The following is a 19,038-nucleotide window of genomic DNA, read 5'->3' on the forward strand; positions in this document are numbered from 1 at the left end:
TTTATTAACTGCTATAATGAATCTAGACAGCTGTCAGCAAAATTCTGATATATATCTCAAAGATACTTCGAAATAATCAGAGCTAATTTGCTACAGTAATTTTGCCGAAGACATCACAACCAATGTCAAGCACTAGATTGGATTTTCACACTTGTAAATCATTTCTATAAATGTCTTCATTGATTGAGAGCATAAATAAAATAAAAATTGTGTACATTAATGAAACCACTTATTAATACCATAGTCTTTATTGTAAGAGTCTAAGTACAATAGTTCGTAATTGTCATGTGATAGGAATTATTTAAAAATACTCGATTACATCCAAAGTAAACTTAATATTAAAAACATCGTCCTAACTTAAAAATTGCTGAAAGCCGGCAGTTCGGGCAAATGCAAGATGTCCATAATCTTAGAAAATGCCACTAGTACGTACTCAGATCCACTTATGTATTTTTAATGCGGGTATAACTCCAGAGTGACTACCCTCATTTTTTTTATTTTTTTTTAAAAGACGTTACATACATGTCCTTCAGTCGAATAGTCTACTCGAAATAAAAATGTTACTAATGTAAATATAAAACTAATTTTAACTGGATAACATGCGTATTAAGCTTAGTCACTAGAAAGTGTGATAACAAAATCCTTAATTTTACGGTGTACCTACGTTTTCTAACAATTTAACTTTCGTTTGCTAGACTACAGAATTACTTCAAACATACGTAGAACAAAAATAATGCTAAATAATTCTAAGAAAGGGACACAAAATATTAACCGTCAGTCTTCACTTCCAAATTGTGCGACCACTGCGACATTACGCGTTAAAATCACTGTGAAAAGTCACTACAAAATCACTGTGAAATAACGCGTCTAAGTCACTGCTATTCAGGGTTTTTCACAACCGCGAACTAATGGGCCATATTTGAGGCCTGGAGCCTGAAGAGGCAAACTTATGTTGAGACAGCGTCACTCGCGCGGCTATTCCGCGCCGAGTGAGGCCTAAAGTTGTGCTTCTGTCGGATTCTGCCAGAGGTTTGATGGTAGCGTATCATAGTGCGATGGAACAGTCAACAAGGCATCTGCAGTTGTTCGACTTATCGAACAATTCTGTAATTAAACATAAATTAATTAGTTAATAATAGAAAAAAAACTTTATATATATTACGTATTATTCTATATTATTACATACATTTTATATACAAAAAAAATACAACAATAACAATTCCCTTGTTAACAAAATACTCCCCAATCTGGCTGATCCCTGTTGGGAAAGCGGTCACCAACCTCCATTACATATGAAAAAACGAAGAACAGGACAATAGTAAAAGTAAAGTAAAAATAAAAAAGAATGACCACGTCAAAATAATTAAAAGTACGCCCTTTTAACGTAAGATCGTCAAAACAAGACCAGTCGATCTGAACAATTAAGAAAAATATGGAGGAGGCTTTTACCCTAAAGAAGGTCATACAAGACAAGACCACTATAAATATATTTTTTTACAACTAATACTAATATTTAGAAATGTAAACCATTCGTATATAAGTATTGATTCATTAATAAAGCTCTATGGATATACGGAAGTGCTCTTTGTACATTATGGAGTTAAAATGACGTGCAATAAAAGTTATAAAATATCAAAAAACTTTTATGACAATGATTAACAATTGTTAATATAAATATAAATTTATTTACTCTTATCATACTCTTTTAAAGGTAATAAAAAGCTTAATATAAAACGAATCATACAGACATGCACAGATTAAACATCACTACTATAAATAACCAAGAAATTCAATTGATGACAATTAAGATAATAATTTATCTGTCAACACCTAAGTCACCTCTTATTATTTTATCATTATTATTGTACTACATACATGTCACTCATTATATCGTATATATCAACACAAATTGTTAAGACATACACGTATAATGTATAACGTAATAACTAATTACAAAATGTTTAATAATTGTCATATTTTTATTGATAATACTTGTAAACATGACTCGTTAGACCCTTTAAACTCATAAATATATAGCAAAAATAAAACATAGATAATGTGATAAATTAAACAAATAATAAATCAGCGGCGCTTTGTCCTTTTTAGGTCTGGGCCTCAGATTTCTGTCAATCTAATAAGTAGGTGATCGGCCTCATGTGCCTGACTACCGGCCTTTAAAGGCCGGCAACGCACTCGCGAGCTCTGACGTAGAGTGTGCATGGGCGGTGGTATCACTTACCTAAGGTCAGTCTCCTGCCCGTTTAACTCCTGTTCTAAAATGAGTTCGACTTTTTGGGTCTAATGCGGCTTGCATTGCAGACCCAAAATGTGCTTGGATTCCTTACGATGTTTTCCGTCACCGTTCGAGCGAATTTTACATGTAATAAAATTACGCACATATAAAGAAATTCCATTGGCCGGGAATCGGACCTACGACCTCAGGGATTGGAGTCGCACGCTGAAGCCAACAACAAGCATCATTTACGCCTGTTATTTAGCAAACTGTGAGTTATCACAGTGGTGAAATTCGGGTTAGTTAGATACATATGATCCTTTTGTTTTGATATATTATATTACCTTGGGTTGTTGGCGGTGTGTATCCACGCACTCTACAGGCAGCTTGATCATTTCCACCTTGTATTTATAGCCATACGATGTCAGCTTAACAATTGTGTGTAGCGGTACATTCATATACGGCAGCTCGTCTGGAAAATAAAAAAGCCAATATTATAAACATACTCGTTTGAATAAAAACGTTTAATAACTTTATTTAAAACTCTACCAATCATTTTAGTATTAATACATTTCTTAAGACGGCTAAATGATAATTTATACACATCTTTAGTTAGTGAGTACTAAATTATAACACGTGGTTATCAGATATGACGACGAAAATCGCTAGAAACGTCTAGTTTTTTAAATAATAATCAATTTTAAAGAAGTTTGATTTCTATTAAAATTACATTGTCAAAATGAATACAAGGTAGTATTACGATTAGTAGTGTAAAAAAGCCTCCCAACTTGCGAGCCCTCTGGCAAAGTTAGTATCTATGGGCGGTATTACTTAACATAAAGTGATCCATCTGCCAGTTTACGTTTGTTATATAAAAAATGTGTCTGTGTACTAGTGTACACTCGTAAGAAGTGAAACTTCTTTATGACCTTATTTTTCGAAAAATGATTTACTATCTGCAACTTTAATTGGTTAAATAATGTTAGATTAGATAAAGTTTAACACAAGGCTTTTATTATCATAGACATGAATACAAATAGTACAATTATTTTATTTTACCTTATTACTACTAATATTATTACAGAATTTCATTAATTGTAATAGAATTATTACTATCATTATTATCGTTATTATATATTTTAGTTCATGGCTTCGAATCTCTTCGAATCAACCATGAAAAAAATGGCACGTAACGGAAAAACGTGACAGTATTTTTTTCCAAAGCCGATGAAGTCGAAAACATGAATGATCTTACAGGTTATGTTATTATTAAAAAAGCCCCTTAATGTAACCCCAGTACGCCACAATTCATGTTAGAATAGCCTACATTAACACAGTAATAGTAACGTTCTAGAATCACGATCTAAGAATAAACAATGTAGGTCGTGACATATCACCGATGATTGATTGTTCAACTGATCGTCGCTTCCGTGAAATGAGGAAACCATATTATCTTATCAAATCTAATGACAGTGTAGAAAATTCTATTTTAAAAATACTATAAAAATAATAATAATAAAGCCCATTTGTTTCCAACAACCTTAAATAACATTTTTATCTTATATCTTTTCATTTAAAATAATGTTATTGGAACCCCATGTACGGTAAAGGTCTCCTTTAGTAGAACTTCTGTTTCTGATTTTTTCTGAGTATAACCTCATTTTTTGTTTTTCCATCTGGTGATAACCAGGTCCATTTACGGTTTTTTCTCGATGAGAAAGCCTACCGCGTAGAAGCCATGCCAGGTTTCTCCTTTATAACATAGGATAGAATTATCATGTTCTTCAATATTGCATCCCTAAGTACGTCTATTTCTATTTTTTGTAGTGAGTGTATTAACTCTATGTAACTTATCTCTGACACTAATGATCTGACATTAAATGTACCAATTTTTAGAGTTTCATTCTTTGTTTTTATTTTATCTAGAGGGTTATGGTCTCTTTCTCAGTCTCACCCTCAAATTACATAGTTACATATAGTTGTTTTTAGTTGCTTCCTCACACATTGAAATCAATTTTCGTTTAGTTTTTATAATTTTATTATTATCTCTTCGTGAATGTTGTTTGCCTATAAGTGCTTCTCACGTTGTGTTTTATTTTTTTCAGTGTTCCAAGTGTTGGCAAGCTTTTTTGTATATTTGTTACAAATAATAATTGGAACATAAATGGAAATAATTGGATTCTTTATACAAATTGAAATTTTGTATAAAGAATCGAATTCAAATGCGATAGTTGCCAAGTGAAAAGGAAAAAAAATGAAATTTAAACCAAAATGGCTTCCTGATTAAGTTTGCAAGTTGTATTCCATTTTTGAAATGACCTTCCGCGTTATACAACCTGTTTATTATATAAGCTAATTCCAAAAAAATAATAATTTAGTTTAATTTTTTGTGCAAAACCTAAAACATCTATAGTTCGATGTTCAATACTGGGTAAACAATGATTAATTAAGAAGAATATGGCAAAAATGTATCTACTTGCTAACTTATAGAAAAACTAATTTTACATAGAAGTTACGTGCACATTATAAGTCATATCATAATCAAATCATATATTATTTGTCCTGATAAAATATCACATTACAAAAATATATTATTACGTTATCAAATTAATATTAATTATAATGTATCACACAAATAATAATTTATAGAATAATATGTTTTTCCATTAAGTCGATTTCTAAAAACTCCAGTAGGCAGATCTTTTAATGTTTTTGGTAAATTATTATAAACCTTGATTGCCATACAAAAGGTGTTTTTCCAATACAATTTCAGTTGAATTTTTGGCAGAGACGATTTATCCATGTCTACTTAAAAAAGGAGGTTATTAGATTTGACTGCACGTGATATTGTTAGAATTGAATAAATTTTCTATAGACGTACATTCTAGAAAAATGTCGTATGATTTAAAGTTTAAACTGAATTGATAAGATAAAAATGTTTACCTATTTATCATAAATGTCGTGTGTATTTTCATTATTTAGCCAGACAAATACAATTAATATAAACATATAATTAACGTTACGTGGGGGTTATGAATGAGGTACAAGTAGGGGACTGAGCCTGGCCCTTACTTTAATTTATATATATATATATATATATAATATACATATAGTATAGCTTTATTATCAGTTCAAAATGTTATTTATAATTCGGCAATAAACCAAAGCACACTTACGTAAAAGTACTAAAAATGATATTTTTCTCCTCCTCCAAGTTGAAGCTGCAGCATAAGCAAATACAACATAACATTTGACCATAACTTACCAAGCTTAGAATCCAAGAAGTATCCGAGCATACATCGCAATACCGCCTGATGTCCCACCACTACCACGTGATCTTCATCCTCCAGAGCTGAGAGAACTGGCCTCAGTCGTGTCATAATGTCAATATAGGACTCCCCCCACGGGTATCTGTACCGCAATTTGTCCTGATCACGCCAGGCGAACTCTTGTGGGAATCGTTCTTGCATCTCTTCATAGGTTAGACCCTCACAAATGCCCTGTGGACGATAATAATAATAATAAATAAACCTTTATGTTACCGTTGGTTACAAACCAAAATAATAAATAATTGATAAGAAAAACAATTGAAATCTCTTTTTTTAGCAACCAGTTTTATGGTCAAAGTGTTATATCCTGGGCTAGCCTGCTCTTTTGATAAATCAGCAACTAAATTTCATATAAAAAAGGCTTGTCTGTAAAGTCGGTTTACTAACGATAGTTGAACGTGACAACGTCATAAGAAAATACTGATGGAATAGTTGCTTTTTCAAAAGAAAATTTGAATTTTATTTGTTTGATATATATTTTGTATGGATATAGAGAAGTAGGTAAATGGATATCACAATTGAATTGATCAAGTTACATTTATTTGTACGCATAAATACAATTATGTCAATCCTCTTTATCGCTCGTTCTCTCGCTTCCACTTCAAGCCTTAAATGGAACGCCTCAGAGCGAGGTAACGGTGTACGAGTCATGTTTTTTCGTGCGTGCAGCCGGCTCCATCGAATTATAAGACGTTGTCAAAGGAAAAGACGTTGAAAAGGAACGGCTAAAAAAAACAGTCTTTCCTCCAACTTTGAATTTGTTCCCGTTGAAGTAGAGACTCTTGGGCCTTGGGTTCAAATGCACAGGCGGTAATTAAAAGAAGACCCCCAGAGCTGGTGTTTTCAACGACTAAGTATCAGAATACAGAAAGGAAATGCCAGCATTAAAGGAACAAAGCCGGAACCCAACTTTATTTTATTTATCCATTTAACTATTATTATTATTAGGTTAAGAGTATTGTAAATGCTCTATATTTGTGATATTAAGCAGTGATTACAATTGTTATCTACAACAATTAATAACTAGATATCATTTTTTTAACGTCTAAACATATCTTGTAACATTGCCAATTACTTGGCTCAATTTAACATGTCGTGAGTGTGTGGATGACTTCATTCAAATTTATTTTGAGGTAAATCCTAATAATATACGGTAGTAATCAATACAATTATTGCAATTCATTTTACTACTAAAAATACGTAAGTGTTATAAATACACAAATATAAGTAAAATTAATACTAGGTTGAATTAAAAAATAATTTTATCGGAATATTAAAATCATTTTTTAAAATACTTTGCTATGAGCTTTCACCCGCATTAATTCTGACGCATGATGTTCTGTAGCTTCAACTTTTCTTGGAAAATAGAGTTTTAAATTTAAGGGTTTTTTTTTGTAGTTCAAAGTCTTCTATAAAACTACAATATATCACGAAGATTTGTAGCGTTTTTGTCGAAGAAATGAGAGAGCGATTGTGACCGATTCAGAGAGAGAGAGAGTGAGAAAAGGAGATCGAGAAAAATAGACGCTATTGGTTGATGTATTCGTTTAGTAGTTACATATTAGAATTTTAGATGGCAATTCTGTCGCATAACGTCTTGTGCAGTAAACGCAGATTTTTATTACAAATACATGGAGTGATCATATACTGGTACATAATCGTCTATTGGGGCTTTTACCTTAGTAATAATTAATTTACAAAGAAGTTTCACTTCTGACATGTGTACTTAATACGCACGGACTTTTTCAAATCGGTCCAGTTTCGGAGCCAATTCTATGCAAACAGTCAAATCTATCGTCTAAATATAAATGTTACGTCAATAAAAAAAATTACTTCCCAAATCAAGGGTATCAGGAGAAGAACCGGCCAGAAACTCTTTGGAACTCTTTAGAATTTCTAAGTTTTATATAAGGATATTGTACACTGCAAATTACGCCATACAGGTAGAAACCCGGGGCATCACTAGTATTATATAATTGCTTTATCTGTATTAAAGTACATATTGTTTGAATTGCACTCAAAGATAAGTCGTGCCAATATTTTAGCTTATTACACACTTATTACAAAAAAAACGTATACAAAATATATTTGAACAAAGATTCATTTGTAATGGTAATAGTAATGGTGGCGCTACAACTTTATTAGGGCCAGGCCTCAGATTTCTGTAACTGTTTTATGATTATTTGTCAATCTAAAAGCCAAGTAGGTGATCAGTCTCCCCTGCCGAACACACGCCTTTAGTCAAAACATGTCGGTTTCCTTCACCTTTAGCGAATGTTAAATGTGCACATAGAAAGATTGTACACATTGGTACACAGCCGGGGATCGAACTTACAACTTTAGGCATTAGAGTCGCACACTGAAACCACTAGGCCAACACTGCTCTATGAAAACAGATAAACTAAGTTTAATTTTAATAATTTATAATCTCTATTCTTCGTTACAGGTTCCCTCAATGTTTAAGGTGTATCTCTAAACCTTAAAAACTAAAAATTTAAAAAAAGCTAATATTTTCAGGTAACATTTAATTGTATATTTTCACGATATTTTTTAATCAATAATATCAATAATGCGATTATAAAAACAAATATAATTCGCGTCATGTCATAAATCATATGATTCTTTCGTCAGAATTTTTATCACGATGTAAAATCCATTATGAATGCAACGAAATTAAAACTACTTTAACATAACTGAGTATAACGGGATGTTTATATATATTTTATAGATAATTCCAGTGGAAACAATTCTTTAGAAGTAGCAGGCAGATTTGTTTAATTTTTTGTTACAGGCAAACAGGTGCTGCATGGGCATGGATATCCGGAATCTATATCCAGGATGTTCCGTTCCCTTTGTAAAATAATATGCGCTGGTTTTGCTATCGCGTGTCAAAGTAAAAAATCATAGAGGTAACACAATGTACACTTATGAACGTCAAAAACGTCATATACATTAAATGCTTCTAATTTTACATTTACTGACAGTTCTCAAATCAAGAGCGTAGAACGGAAGAGAAGAACTGGCATTGTCTGCCACTGTAATTATAATACAAAAGGAAACCAATCCATTACCGTTTACGGTGGTGTGACCTACTAGCTACCTAGACCACTGGATCATTCATAATTGTAAAAGAAAAGAGAAAATGCGGTAGTACGGTGTACGGTTCGATATTAATGCGCACGCAACGGCGATTTAAAAAATCTAACTGCGTAACTTTGGGCTCTTGTGCCGGAACACAACCTACCATTTCCGGTTCATGTGTCTAAGTCAACATCGACAATTGTCATTCTTCTTACACTGACACCAATTTAGCGCAAACAAGTGAAGATAGAAGATTTGCGCTGTTTGACTACTGTACGTAAGAAAATGGATTTTGGCATTATGACAGTCATAAGAGAGTATCAGCACGTGTTCAATACGCATATAGAATTATTCATTGGTACAAAGTCTGGGTTCAATTATACAATCTAATCTCTTTACATTATCTAGGTTTTTTACGAAAATATCACGGAAATGTAGACGATATCATAGTGTAGACCTCGTAGCTTCAGCGTGCGACTCTTATCCTCGAGGTCGTAAGGTTCGATGCCTGGCTGTGTACCAATGGAATTTATATCTATCATCGTGAGGAAACCGGCTTGTCTTATAACCAAAAAGTCGACGGCGTGTTAGGCAGCAGGTTTCTTATCATGAAACAGATACATATACACAAATCCGAGGCTAAGACCTAAAAAGCTTTGTTTGTTATACCATATTTACTTATAGAAAGAGAATGTATATATAAGGGACTTTTATAAACTAATAACAAGAGTAAAAAGATGCTATCCCAATCAACGAATGATCTCAATACAGAGAGGAAATGCTGCCGGTACCAAACTTTTTAAATTATTATTACTATGTAGGTTAAGAATATTGTAAGTACACTATATTTGTGTGTAATTCAAACTATATCACCTTGAAGAACATCATAACAAATGAATTTATCTATGCCACGGATCACGATTCTATATGTATATTATAAACATATATTATTTATATCTGAGATAATGTATTCATAGCTTATTTAAATGAACGTTATCAACAAGGAGTAATCTAAAGTACAAATCATAATTTATTGTTGATAGTTGGCTTTTTTACGATTTACTGTTGCTATAGTATGGCTACTGCGTACAATTTAGAATTATTTTGGAAGTATGGAAAGTGCTGAAAAAATTACATTCATTTATTTATCTTGATTTTGACTTGGGTGATATTATATAATCGTTATAATTATATTGACATTGTATATTGGGTGGAAAGATAATCGTCGAAGTTTTTGAAGTCACCGCAGTGCTTAATTACATTTATTATTACGTCATTATAGTACGTCAGAAATCCTAATATTGATACTTAATATGAAAATATTACAACTAATAATGTTTGTGAATAAATTAAAGCAAATAAGTCTCCACACACTATACCTAATATGGGAATAAGTCGATTTTATCTAACTTAAAGCGTCAAAATGATCGATTCACGGCTAGCGGCTCACCTGATGTTAAAGTGACACCCAGGAACAACACTGCTACTCATCAACTTACCGCATCCAACTCATTCAATGCCCTGACAGCTCTCTTTGGGGCCATAATTTCAGCTGCTGTCTGCTTTGTGCGCCTCATTTCCGATGTCCATACCGCCATTGGTTCATGCCCTGCGATCCTGTTGATATATTCGGCCAATCCGTGAGCGTATCGCTCACCACGTGGGGACAGGTTCGCGTCACCACCGATGCGGCCCAGAACGTTATATTCGCTCTCACCGTGCTGTAGAAATCATTTTTATTATTATTCACCCTTAATTGTCTTTCTGTCATAATAATAAGCTGAGATGAAAATAAACATCTAGGTAATTGGATAAACCAAAACTCTAAAATTCAGTCCGTGAATGCGTACGAAAAACAATTTTTAATTACCTTAATTAGTTTTTAAGTCTCATAATTAATTAAAATTTTAAAACTAAAATCATTTAAATTGTAAGGAAGTTTGTAACGTTAGATGTGCAAATAGTTTTTTCTGGCCTTCTATATTAATGATTTTATAATTTATTTATTAATTAACACTTGGTTGCAGATTCATAATACAATTGACATAATTTAATGAAATGTAGGGCAACTGGCGGGTTTCTAGCTTTCGAGCGATCTCTTCCAATCAACCACTTTAGTACTTATTATATATTACTTAACTCTGTTCTTTTGAAGTTAAGTGGTAATTTTCTTCTCTCAATATGTTTTCCAATAATAATTTAACGAAGACCATGTTCTGATGTGCACAATTCGTTAGACTCGTCCAAAATCAAACAAAAACCTATACCTATACAAAAACCTACCTATAATAATTTATATAAAACAAGCTTCCGCTAACTTCGTTTTGCCTTAATATGATTTTTAACTTAGCCTACCTTTTTTGAAGCTATATAGACATATATGGAACATTTTGCCATGCTACCCTAGACTGTTCACGTTACTAAGTAATAAAAAAATTATTTTTCCCTCCATAAAATTCTTCCTCTGAGCTTAAGGAATAAATAAAAAAAATATCTAGTGATTCGATATTAGATAATCATGTGTTTAAAAATGTCTAAAAATATGATCCCTATTTAAAACCATTATAATTATAAAGTATCTAAAAGCATGAAATTTTGTAATTATTGCTTTGAAATATAATTTTACGAAGCGCAATATGCATATCACTTTTACTTTAACATGACAGCCCATAGGTATAGAAGTTTGTAGAGGGAAAGCTCTACGCGTTCACAGTCCAAATGGTCCACAACTTCTAGGCTTTTTGGAGTTGTTGGACGTACGGAAACAGCGAATATGGCGCGGCCTTGACAGGACATATAATTGAGAACCTTAAAAGTACTGGGTCACACGGCTTTTTTTTCTAGTGAGATGAGAAGAAACAATGACACAATTAGTCAGTATTTTTCATTAAAACGCAACATGACGTCAGAGGTATTTCTACTTTCATGCTTGGACAGTGAACCTGTGGAACAATGGTTCCTGTATGTGTAGCATTCCCGTACTAAATTAACAATTACAATTATGAATTTTATCATCCCATGACATCACAAAGGATTTACAAAAACATTAAGTTTAAAGCAATTGGGATGCATCCAATATAAACAAGTGTGTTTACAATTATTGCAATTATAAATAATTATTATAAAGTAATATAAAGCCGGATTTCTTGGGAAAACATGTTGACGTCTTGGATAATAGATGTTATCGTAAGGCCACTATTATAAATATTTGTCTGGGACAACGATAAATCAAGTAACAGATACGTTACTGGTTTAAGTTTTCGATAGACACGATTTATTCGATAGAACTTGCACTATACTTTATTTTTGTTTCTTCGATACCCGTTTGAAAAGCCAGTTTTATTTTATATTCAAACTTCACACATGGTAAAATGAGAACAATCACATACTTAAAAAAGTATCTTATAAACAGGATATACAGGTGTGAAAGTGATATGAAAACTTAACAAGTCAGAGCGCTAACCAGATTATTGCAACTTCGTCACAATAGTAAATAGTTTTATTAGTAAACACCAGAAAAAACCGCAAACGTTATATGTTTTGTAAAATCTTTGTTCAGGTTTAATAGCTTCTAACTTCGTATATTCAAATCAACTATAATAAAAATAAATCGCAAAATATATTGCTAACCGCAAAACTCGAAGACGGTTGGAGCATTTGAGTATTTTTTAGATTTTTATTTGTTGCACTCTGAGGACAATTTTTCATAGACAGTAATTGGGAATATCAGCATCGTAGTCTGGCCATAAATAGTGTTACATAAAAACTTTTCTTTTCAACTTCATAATTATTTTGAATTTGGAACACGTATATTATTTTAAAAACTCCTCTTTTGCGCCATTTCATTTATTTTTTCGTGTTCATTATTAAATTACAATATGAAATGGGGTGTTAAAGAAAATAGGATTGCAGTCATCGCCTTGTACAAAGTAGATATGGAGCCGTCGGTAATATTCCGAATAGAATTTTTTTTTAAAATAAATATGTATAACTCTTAATAATTTTACTTCAATAATAGTTTTTATTCCGATAAAGCAAACAATCTCCATATGTTACGATATGTAGACGACTACTGCTAAATTTAAAAATCATAATACAGCGAAACAAAGTTCGCGTGATCAGCTCGTTTTAAATAACAATGACCCTTTGTTCTAAATCATTATAATTTCAATTTAAGTCTCACACTAAATCTGCATCATAATCTGCACATTGCCCATGAACAGAAACTATAACTAAGATATTTAAAACAAGTGAAAGTCTAACTTACCCGGGTGAAATATATGGTCTGGGGAAAAGCTCGCATCCCAGACAAGTATCCGAGTATCCCCGACTCCTTTTGCCCGGCCACCTTGTGCGCAGTGACAATCTCCCCCATATCTTCCACCCTCACAAAACCTAAGTTCTCCACCGTGCCATCGATTGGTTCGTACTGTCTCATATAATGTTCCAATTTCTTCCTCAAGTCATCTACAGCCTCAACTTCGCTCATTGTCTTGTAATCAGCTGAGTAGTGTAGAATTTCAATGATATTTCTCTCTAGCAGGTTTTGGTCTTCGCATACGCATTCAATGAACAGAATTCTGAATCCCATTTCGGAGACGTATTCATTCAATTCTCTGCGTTGGTCGCGAGTTATGTTAGTTCCATCGAATATCTGGAATGGATAAGTTTTATTTACAACAACGATTGTAACTTTTCTATGCTATTTCAACGTAGTTCTCAATATCCTATAATAGAATCGCGAATACATATTGAAGTCGGGATTGTGATCGAAAATAAGCAATATATACACGCTCCCAATTTACCACATAGCCAAGGAAAATTACAACCACATATATTTAAAAAAATACAGTATTATGGATTATTTTGGCTAATGCTATTTGAAGTTACAATGTACAGGCGATTATTCTGAAAGGAATGTAATATCCATAGATACATGTTGTTTCGCTGATTATATTTAAGCAGTACTTGGAAGCTTGAATCTTAATACCATAATTAAATTTTATAAATCGTATTAAGAAAATATTATTTTTATATGATAGAGGGGGAAATGAGCTAAGGAGAAGCTGCTGCAGTCCATGGATATTACTATAGGATACGATCGCACTCTTAAAAAAATTACTCTATCGTCTCTTTCTCATTCTCTCTGTCAAATTGTGTTTTCTCAGTGAAAAAAAGAGACAAAGTGCACCGTGTTAGATTAATAAGATTCAACGACCACTTACAACTTTACTGTTGTGAGTGCAAGAAAATAAAGATAAAAATATAAAGTTAATTAATGAAATAATAATATCGGAGTTGGACATCTGTGCAACCATGGTGAGAATAAAAATAATTGAATTGAACGATTCTGAGAAACATTCTCAAATGCTCTCTATTTTAAGATCGCTGGCAGATGGCACCTAGCAAACACTTCATTTTCACGACTTATGTAAAAACATTTGCTCTTAATGTTATACCATACATGATGATAATAATAATTCCATTATCATCATGTACAAACGAATAAGAACGAATTCTCGTTTGTTTTCGTTACAACTGTAAGAAAATACTTATCTACGTAAGAGGAAAACAGAACATATTTTAATTTCATTGATAACAAATTTATAATTCCAAACTCCACGTTTAACAACTTTAGCTTAACATCTGATTCTGCCAGCAGTTAACCCGCAAATGATAATGGGACTTCGAACAATAACTGTTCATTGTCTTCTTAATAAACATCTATTTGTCCTAGGCGCGACAGGCAGCCCCATGTTCAGAGGCTTTTTCACCCACGTAGTCCTGGAAAGTGATGCTTTGGCTTAAGAACGTGCGGACATCCTCGGAGCAGTGAGATCGCTTCGTGAAGCCTGTCACGTCACAACGTACTCAGGAGACTTCTGTGCTTTTAGAAGAAGCTAGGCAGGCTTATTTTGCCAGAACTTTACGCACAACAGACCGAGTACGAGTCTAAGTGCGGAAACTGGGTCCACCAACCATACTGTACCATGGTACCTCAGTAAGATCTAAGATTAAAATATTGACTACTTACAGCAACACCATTCCCCTCCTTCAACCACAGAACTGCGTCTTGTACCGCCTCTTGCGCACTCTGGCGGCGTATAGCTGAACCCTGCTGGTTATCCGCCCTGAAGATGTCGTGAGTGCCGTACAAGGCCATGTGACGTCGACGATATTCACTGCAGTCGAACACTGGAACAAAATTCACTTTTATTGATTTTCTATATATTAAAAGGATCACAGGGGCACATTGCCCGAAGAACGTATGGCCAAGGACCAGTCGGCGAAGCGTTGAACGGCTTCCCATTCGGTGGACAGACCTGGTGAGGGAAAGCGTTAGATGCAAAGCGCAGGGAACCGGCCGTCTTGGAAGTTTAGGGGAGATTCCTATGTAAAGCAGTGGACATCAATAGGCTGAAAGGATGAAAGGGTTCACCATTTTGATATATGAGCGCATCTTAATATCCCTCCATCATATATGCTTCCTAAACGTCTCATTCCCTGTGGTCCACAAGGAAGAAGAAAGAGAGGAAGACGTGTGGCTAGCTGGGAAGACGACATCTTAAACCCAGTTGGTTCCAACTGGTTTCAAGTAGCCCAATCTAGAGAGGACTGCCTATCTTTGGAGGAGGCCTTCACCTACAGAGGAGTTCTTACAGAATGAAAAATAATATTTTAATAGTAAGGTTAATCTTACTATAAAACTAAAAAACTAACACAAGTAAATTTAGCATACAATCTTAATTACTAACAAAGCTAATAATTGTATTTCAGTAAAAAGTAAGTTAATCTAACTTCTTGTTTTATAAGCAAGAATTAAAAGGTTTTTTTAATATCTTATTATTAAACGTCTCATTCCAAAGGCCCTCGGATTTCAAAATGATTTTCGCATTATAGATATCTTGGATGGGACATACAAATTTATGTATTACTATAAAATTTGTCTTAGCTTGGACGGTTTATGTCCAATAGATTGCATTCGAAAATAACATATATTAGCATATAATTAAAACCATTAAACTCATTACTCTAGAACAGGCTAAAAACCTGTGCAAAACTGAAAGTGTATAGTTATTATATCACTTTATACATATTAAATTAGAAGTATATAAATTCTGCAAACATAGCAATGTGTCCTACATTCAAGTGTTAAGCATAATATATACATAGAGATACCTGGCTCCAACCAGGTCAAGGCAGAATGGTTATCATGGGCATGAAACTAAGCTAAATAAGTGTTAATAATTTAGACATTTGAAATAATTTTAGTGTTTAGTATAGAGAGAACATTTTTTACTCAATTTTATAATGATTCAATTATAAAATTTTGTAAAATTCAAGTAATGATTTAATTAAGTAATTAAAAGCTTAGTATTGACTTTTATTAAAATAACTTTTACACATTTAAAGAAAACACTTTTTCAACGGATTGAAGTTATGTATTATTATTATAAACTTATAATTATTTTACATACATTTAATATTTTTTCCGACGTTTCGCGTGCTTTACAGCGAACACAAGAATACTCAATAATAAAAATAAATCAGTGGCGCTACAATCTTTTTAGGTCTCAGATTTCTGTATCTGTTTCATGATTATTTGTCAATCTAATCTGGAAGTAGGTGAGCAGCCTCCAGTCCTTGACACGCCATCAACTTTTGAGTTTCCTCACGGTGTTTTCTTTCACCGGTCGAGCGAATTTTAAAGACGCACACAGAAATAAATTCCATTGGTCCTACGAACTCAGGGAGGGAAGGCTGACGCTGAAGCCACTTAGCCAACACTGCTTAATAATAAGGGTAAAATAAAAAAGGGAATCATAGTCACCGCTAAGTTTCCTTAGTGACTTACTTTTGTAAAATATTTTGTAAAACCTATCAAAAATAAGCTACATTAGCTTTTGATATGCGATGACTCAGCGACACTACGAGACTTATCAAAAGTAGGTTTATCGTGAACACTAGTCTATTATTAGAAAACATTTATTTCCTGAAGTGCATTGTTAACAAGTTATAATACAAAAGCCACGTAAAACATCATGTTTTATCAATTGTTTTTATTAAGCGAGCTCATGAAGGAAGTTTTGGATTATGTTTAATGTAGACATACATACATTCTAAAAAATATTGACATATAGAAGGGAACACACATAATGGTGTTCGAGTCTGTTATGAAGTTACATTTCTACAGAAGATTTATTCATATCCTTATTCCTTAAAAATTTTTTATTGAAAAGTTTATGTACGACGTCGAAACTACATTAGGCCTTATAGGCTTACCTTATAGATTTTCGGACATAGAAATCTATAATCACCACAACTAATAGAAAACTTTACTAAACAACTAAATGATAACCATCATGTAATTTCGCGCTAAGACAACCTGTTAGTGTTGTCTTAGCGCGAACCTCATTCCTGGGAATGCTATGTTTTCAATTCACAGCATATAACTTGAAAAGGAAGAATGTAAACCTTATTTCATTCCAAAGTAAAATTAAATTTTACTTTATAAATTACCGGTTAAACTTGCAACATTGCGCTCCGAGTGTTACTTATTAAAAACTTAAACAATTTCTACAAAACACAACTTTAGTTGCTTTTGTGATATTGATAAGTTTATGAATTCTATTAAACCTCCATAAAATCATGATGTGTGTAGCCAGCAACACAACGTTCTACTGACAATAGACACATTCCAGATGGACTTTCTATTATTTACGGTCATACATAACGAACTATCTACTGTAAAGAGTAAAGTACTTTCTGTTAAACAAACATCGGTAATGCGAATTGGTTACAAGCAATAAAATTTCTGTTTATTTGTAGGCATTAAGGCACAATTAATATCCGAATGCCATCAACGTACTTGCAATCCATAAAAAAGTAGCGCTACAACCTCTGGCCTATGTTTCTTCTGTATGCATTTCATGATCAATTATTTCTTAATAGACCGTCGATAGACGGTCTCGATTTGAGATCTAAGGCATGCCGGTCACCTACGATGTTTTCCTTCACCGTAAGAGTGAGAGTTTATTATGAACATAAAGAAGAGTACATTGGTTCAAACCGGTGATTCCTCAAGTGTCGCACGCTGTTTTCGAGAGGATTATCACTCCATGTACGCCTTAGCCAGCCAGACAAAAGAAGAAACTGCTTTTGATTGCGATAATATGGACGTAATATGACCAATCACAGTCAGGAACGCAGTGGATCGCTGTCGAGGGAAGGGAACACTGTTCTGGGGGTGAAAAGGCAAAATTTCACCCGCAGAACAGCTTTATCTTCGCCGAAAGTTAATAATGTTAATTACCTTTAGTGCTCTCTCCATTCCAATTGAGATGTCGGGAGAGGCGATGAGCAAGCTGGCTTTTACCACGCGCAGGTAGCCCCACCAGCGCGATCAATAACGGAGCAAACTGGCTGACACGCCTTGTACGGAGTGACACTGGAACAATATTGACTATGTACTTGATGTTTAGATGGTAAATAAAAAGACTCCTCAAAGGCCAGCAACGCACACAAACAAAAAGGTGTCCAAGGGCGGTAGCTGCCTTTTATGAGCTGTTCCCTGGCACACCTCGAAAAGGTTACACATGTTACAATGTATGTATGGTATACATTATAAACGAACTGCATAGATAAACGTTTTAAAGGTACACTTTAAGTGTTTGCGTTGTGGTTGTAACTAGCCCTGGCTCAGTATTATGCTGTGGAGCAGACGTGTTCCACCACGATGGTCATTCTGCCAGAGACCACAAAAGTTAGTTTGTGCTTCAGACGCAAAAGAAAAAAAAAGAATGTTCTAATAATATTAATCAAAAAATTCTCAGTATAATTAAAGAAGTCTTAGAAAATTTGTCTGTAAAAGTATATAGTAAATAAAAATTAAAACAAAGAATAGTTTCTAACCTACTATAAGAAACAGATAAATAAATATCTTTAAGTATCGTGGGATTTTTGTTGATTAAAAATATGTACTTTATAACAGTCCCATACTGTAAGAAATAGTAAGTCTCGTTAAATAATTATGTATTTTAATCTGTTTGTGTGTATTTTGTCTGTATATGTGATATAAATAAATATTTGCCATGCCATTTATTCTTTTTTAAAATAAATAAATTCCATAGTTAAAACGTAATGAAACAAGAACTTCATTATAAACGTATTTTATCCGTAATTGGTAATACAAGATTAATTTGTTGCGTAAGCTAAAACGTATCTATCGTTTAACCTTCGCTTACACAAGCTTACATAAGTCCGGGTCAATATATTTTATCTCGACATTATTTGGTTTTGTATTTGTTGCCAAACAAAGCATAGTTTTCTACACTCCAGGATTGCCTGGTTCGAAAGGCTTATAGAGAAAAATATCGTAGAAACAGGCACAGACAA

General features: G+C 33.3%; 1 protein-coding gene across 1 annotated transcript in view; it reads right to left on the bottom strand.

The window, feature by feature from the left end:
• Positions 1-232: 232 nt before the first annotated feature.
• The window catches only part of LOC123712787 (6-phosphofructo-2-kinase/fructose-2,6-bisphosphatase-like), a 30,310-nt gene continuing 11,504 nt past the window's right edge, over positions 233-19,038 (bottom strand). The window contains exons 3-9 of the mRNA XM_045666054.1: positions 17,957-18,091; positions 14,678-14,838; positions 12,911-13,297; positions 10,143-10,364; positions 5,499-5,733; positions 2,578-2,705; positions 233-1,104 (exon numbers count right to left, since the gene is read on the bottom strand). Coding sequence (XP_045522010.1) covers positions 997-1,104; positions 2,578-2,705; positions 5,499-5,733; positions 10,143-10,364; positions 12,911-13,297; positions 14,678-14,838; positions 17,957-18,091 — 1,376 coding nt within the window. The 3' untranslated portion in view covers positions 233-996. The remainder of the gene's footprint in view (positions 1,105-2,577; positions 2,706-5,498; positions 5,734-10,142; positions 10,365-12,910; positions 13,298-14,677; positions 14,839-17,956; positions 18,092-19,038) is intronic.

This window comes from Pieris brassicae, chromosome 8 (genome assembly GCF_905147105.1).
Source record: "Pieris brassicae chromosome 8, ilPieBrab1.1, whole genome shotgun sequence".
NCBI lineage: Eukaryota > Metazoa > Arthropoda > Insecta > Lepidoptera > Pieridae > Pieris > Pieris brassicae.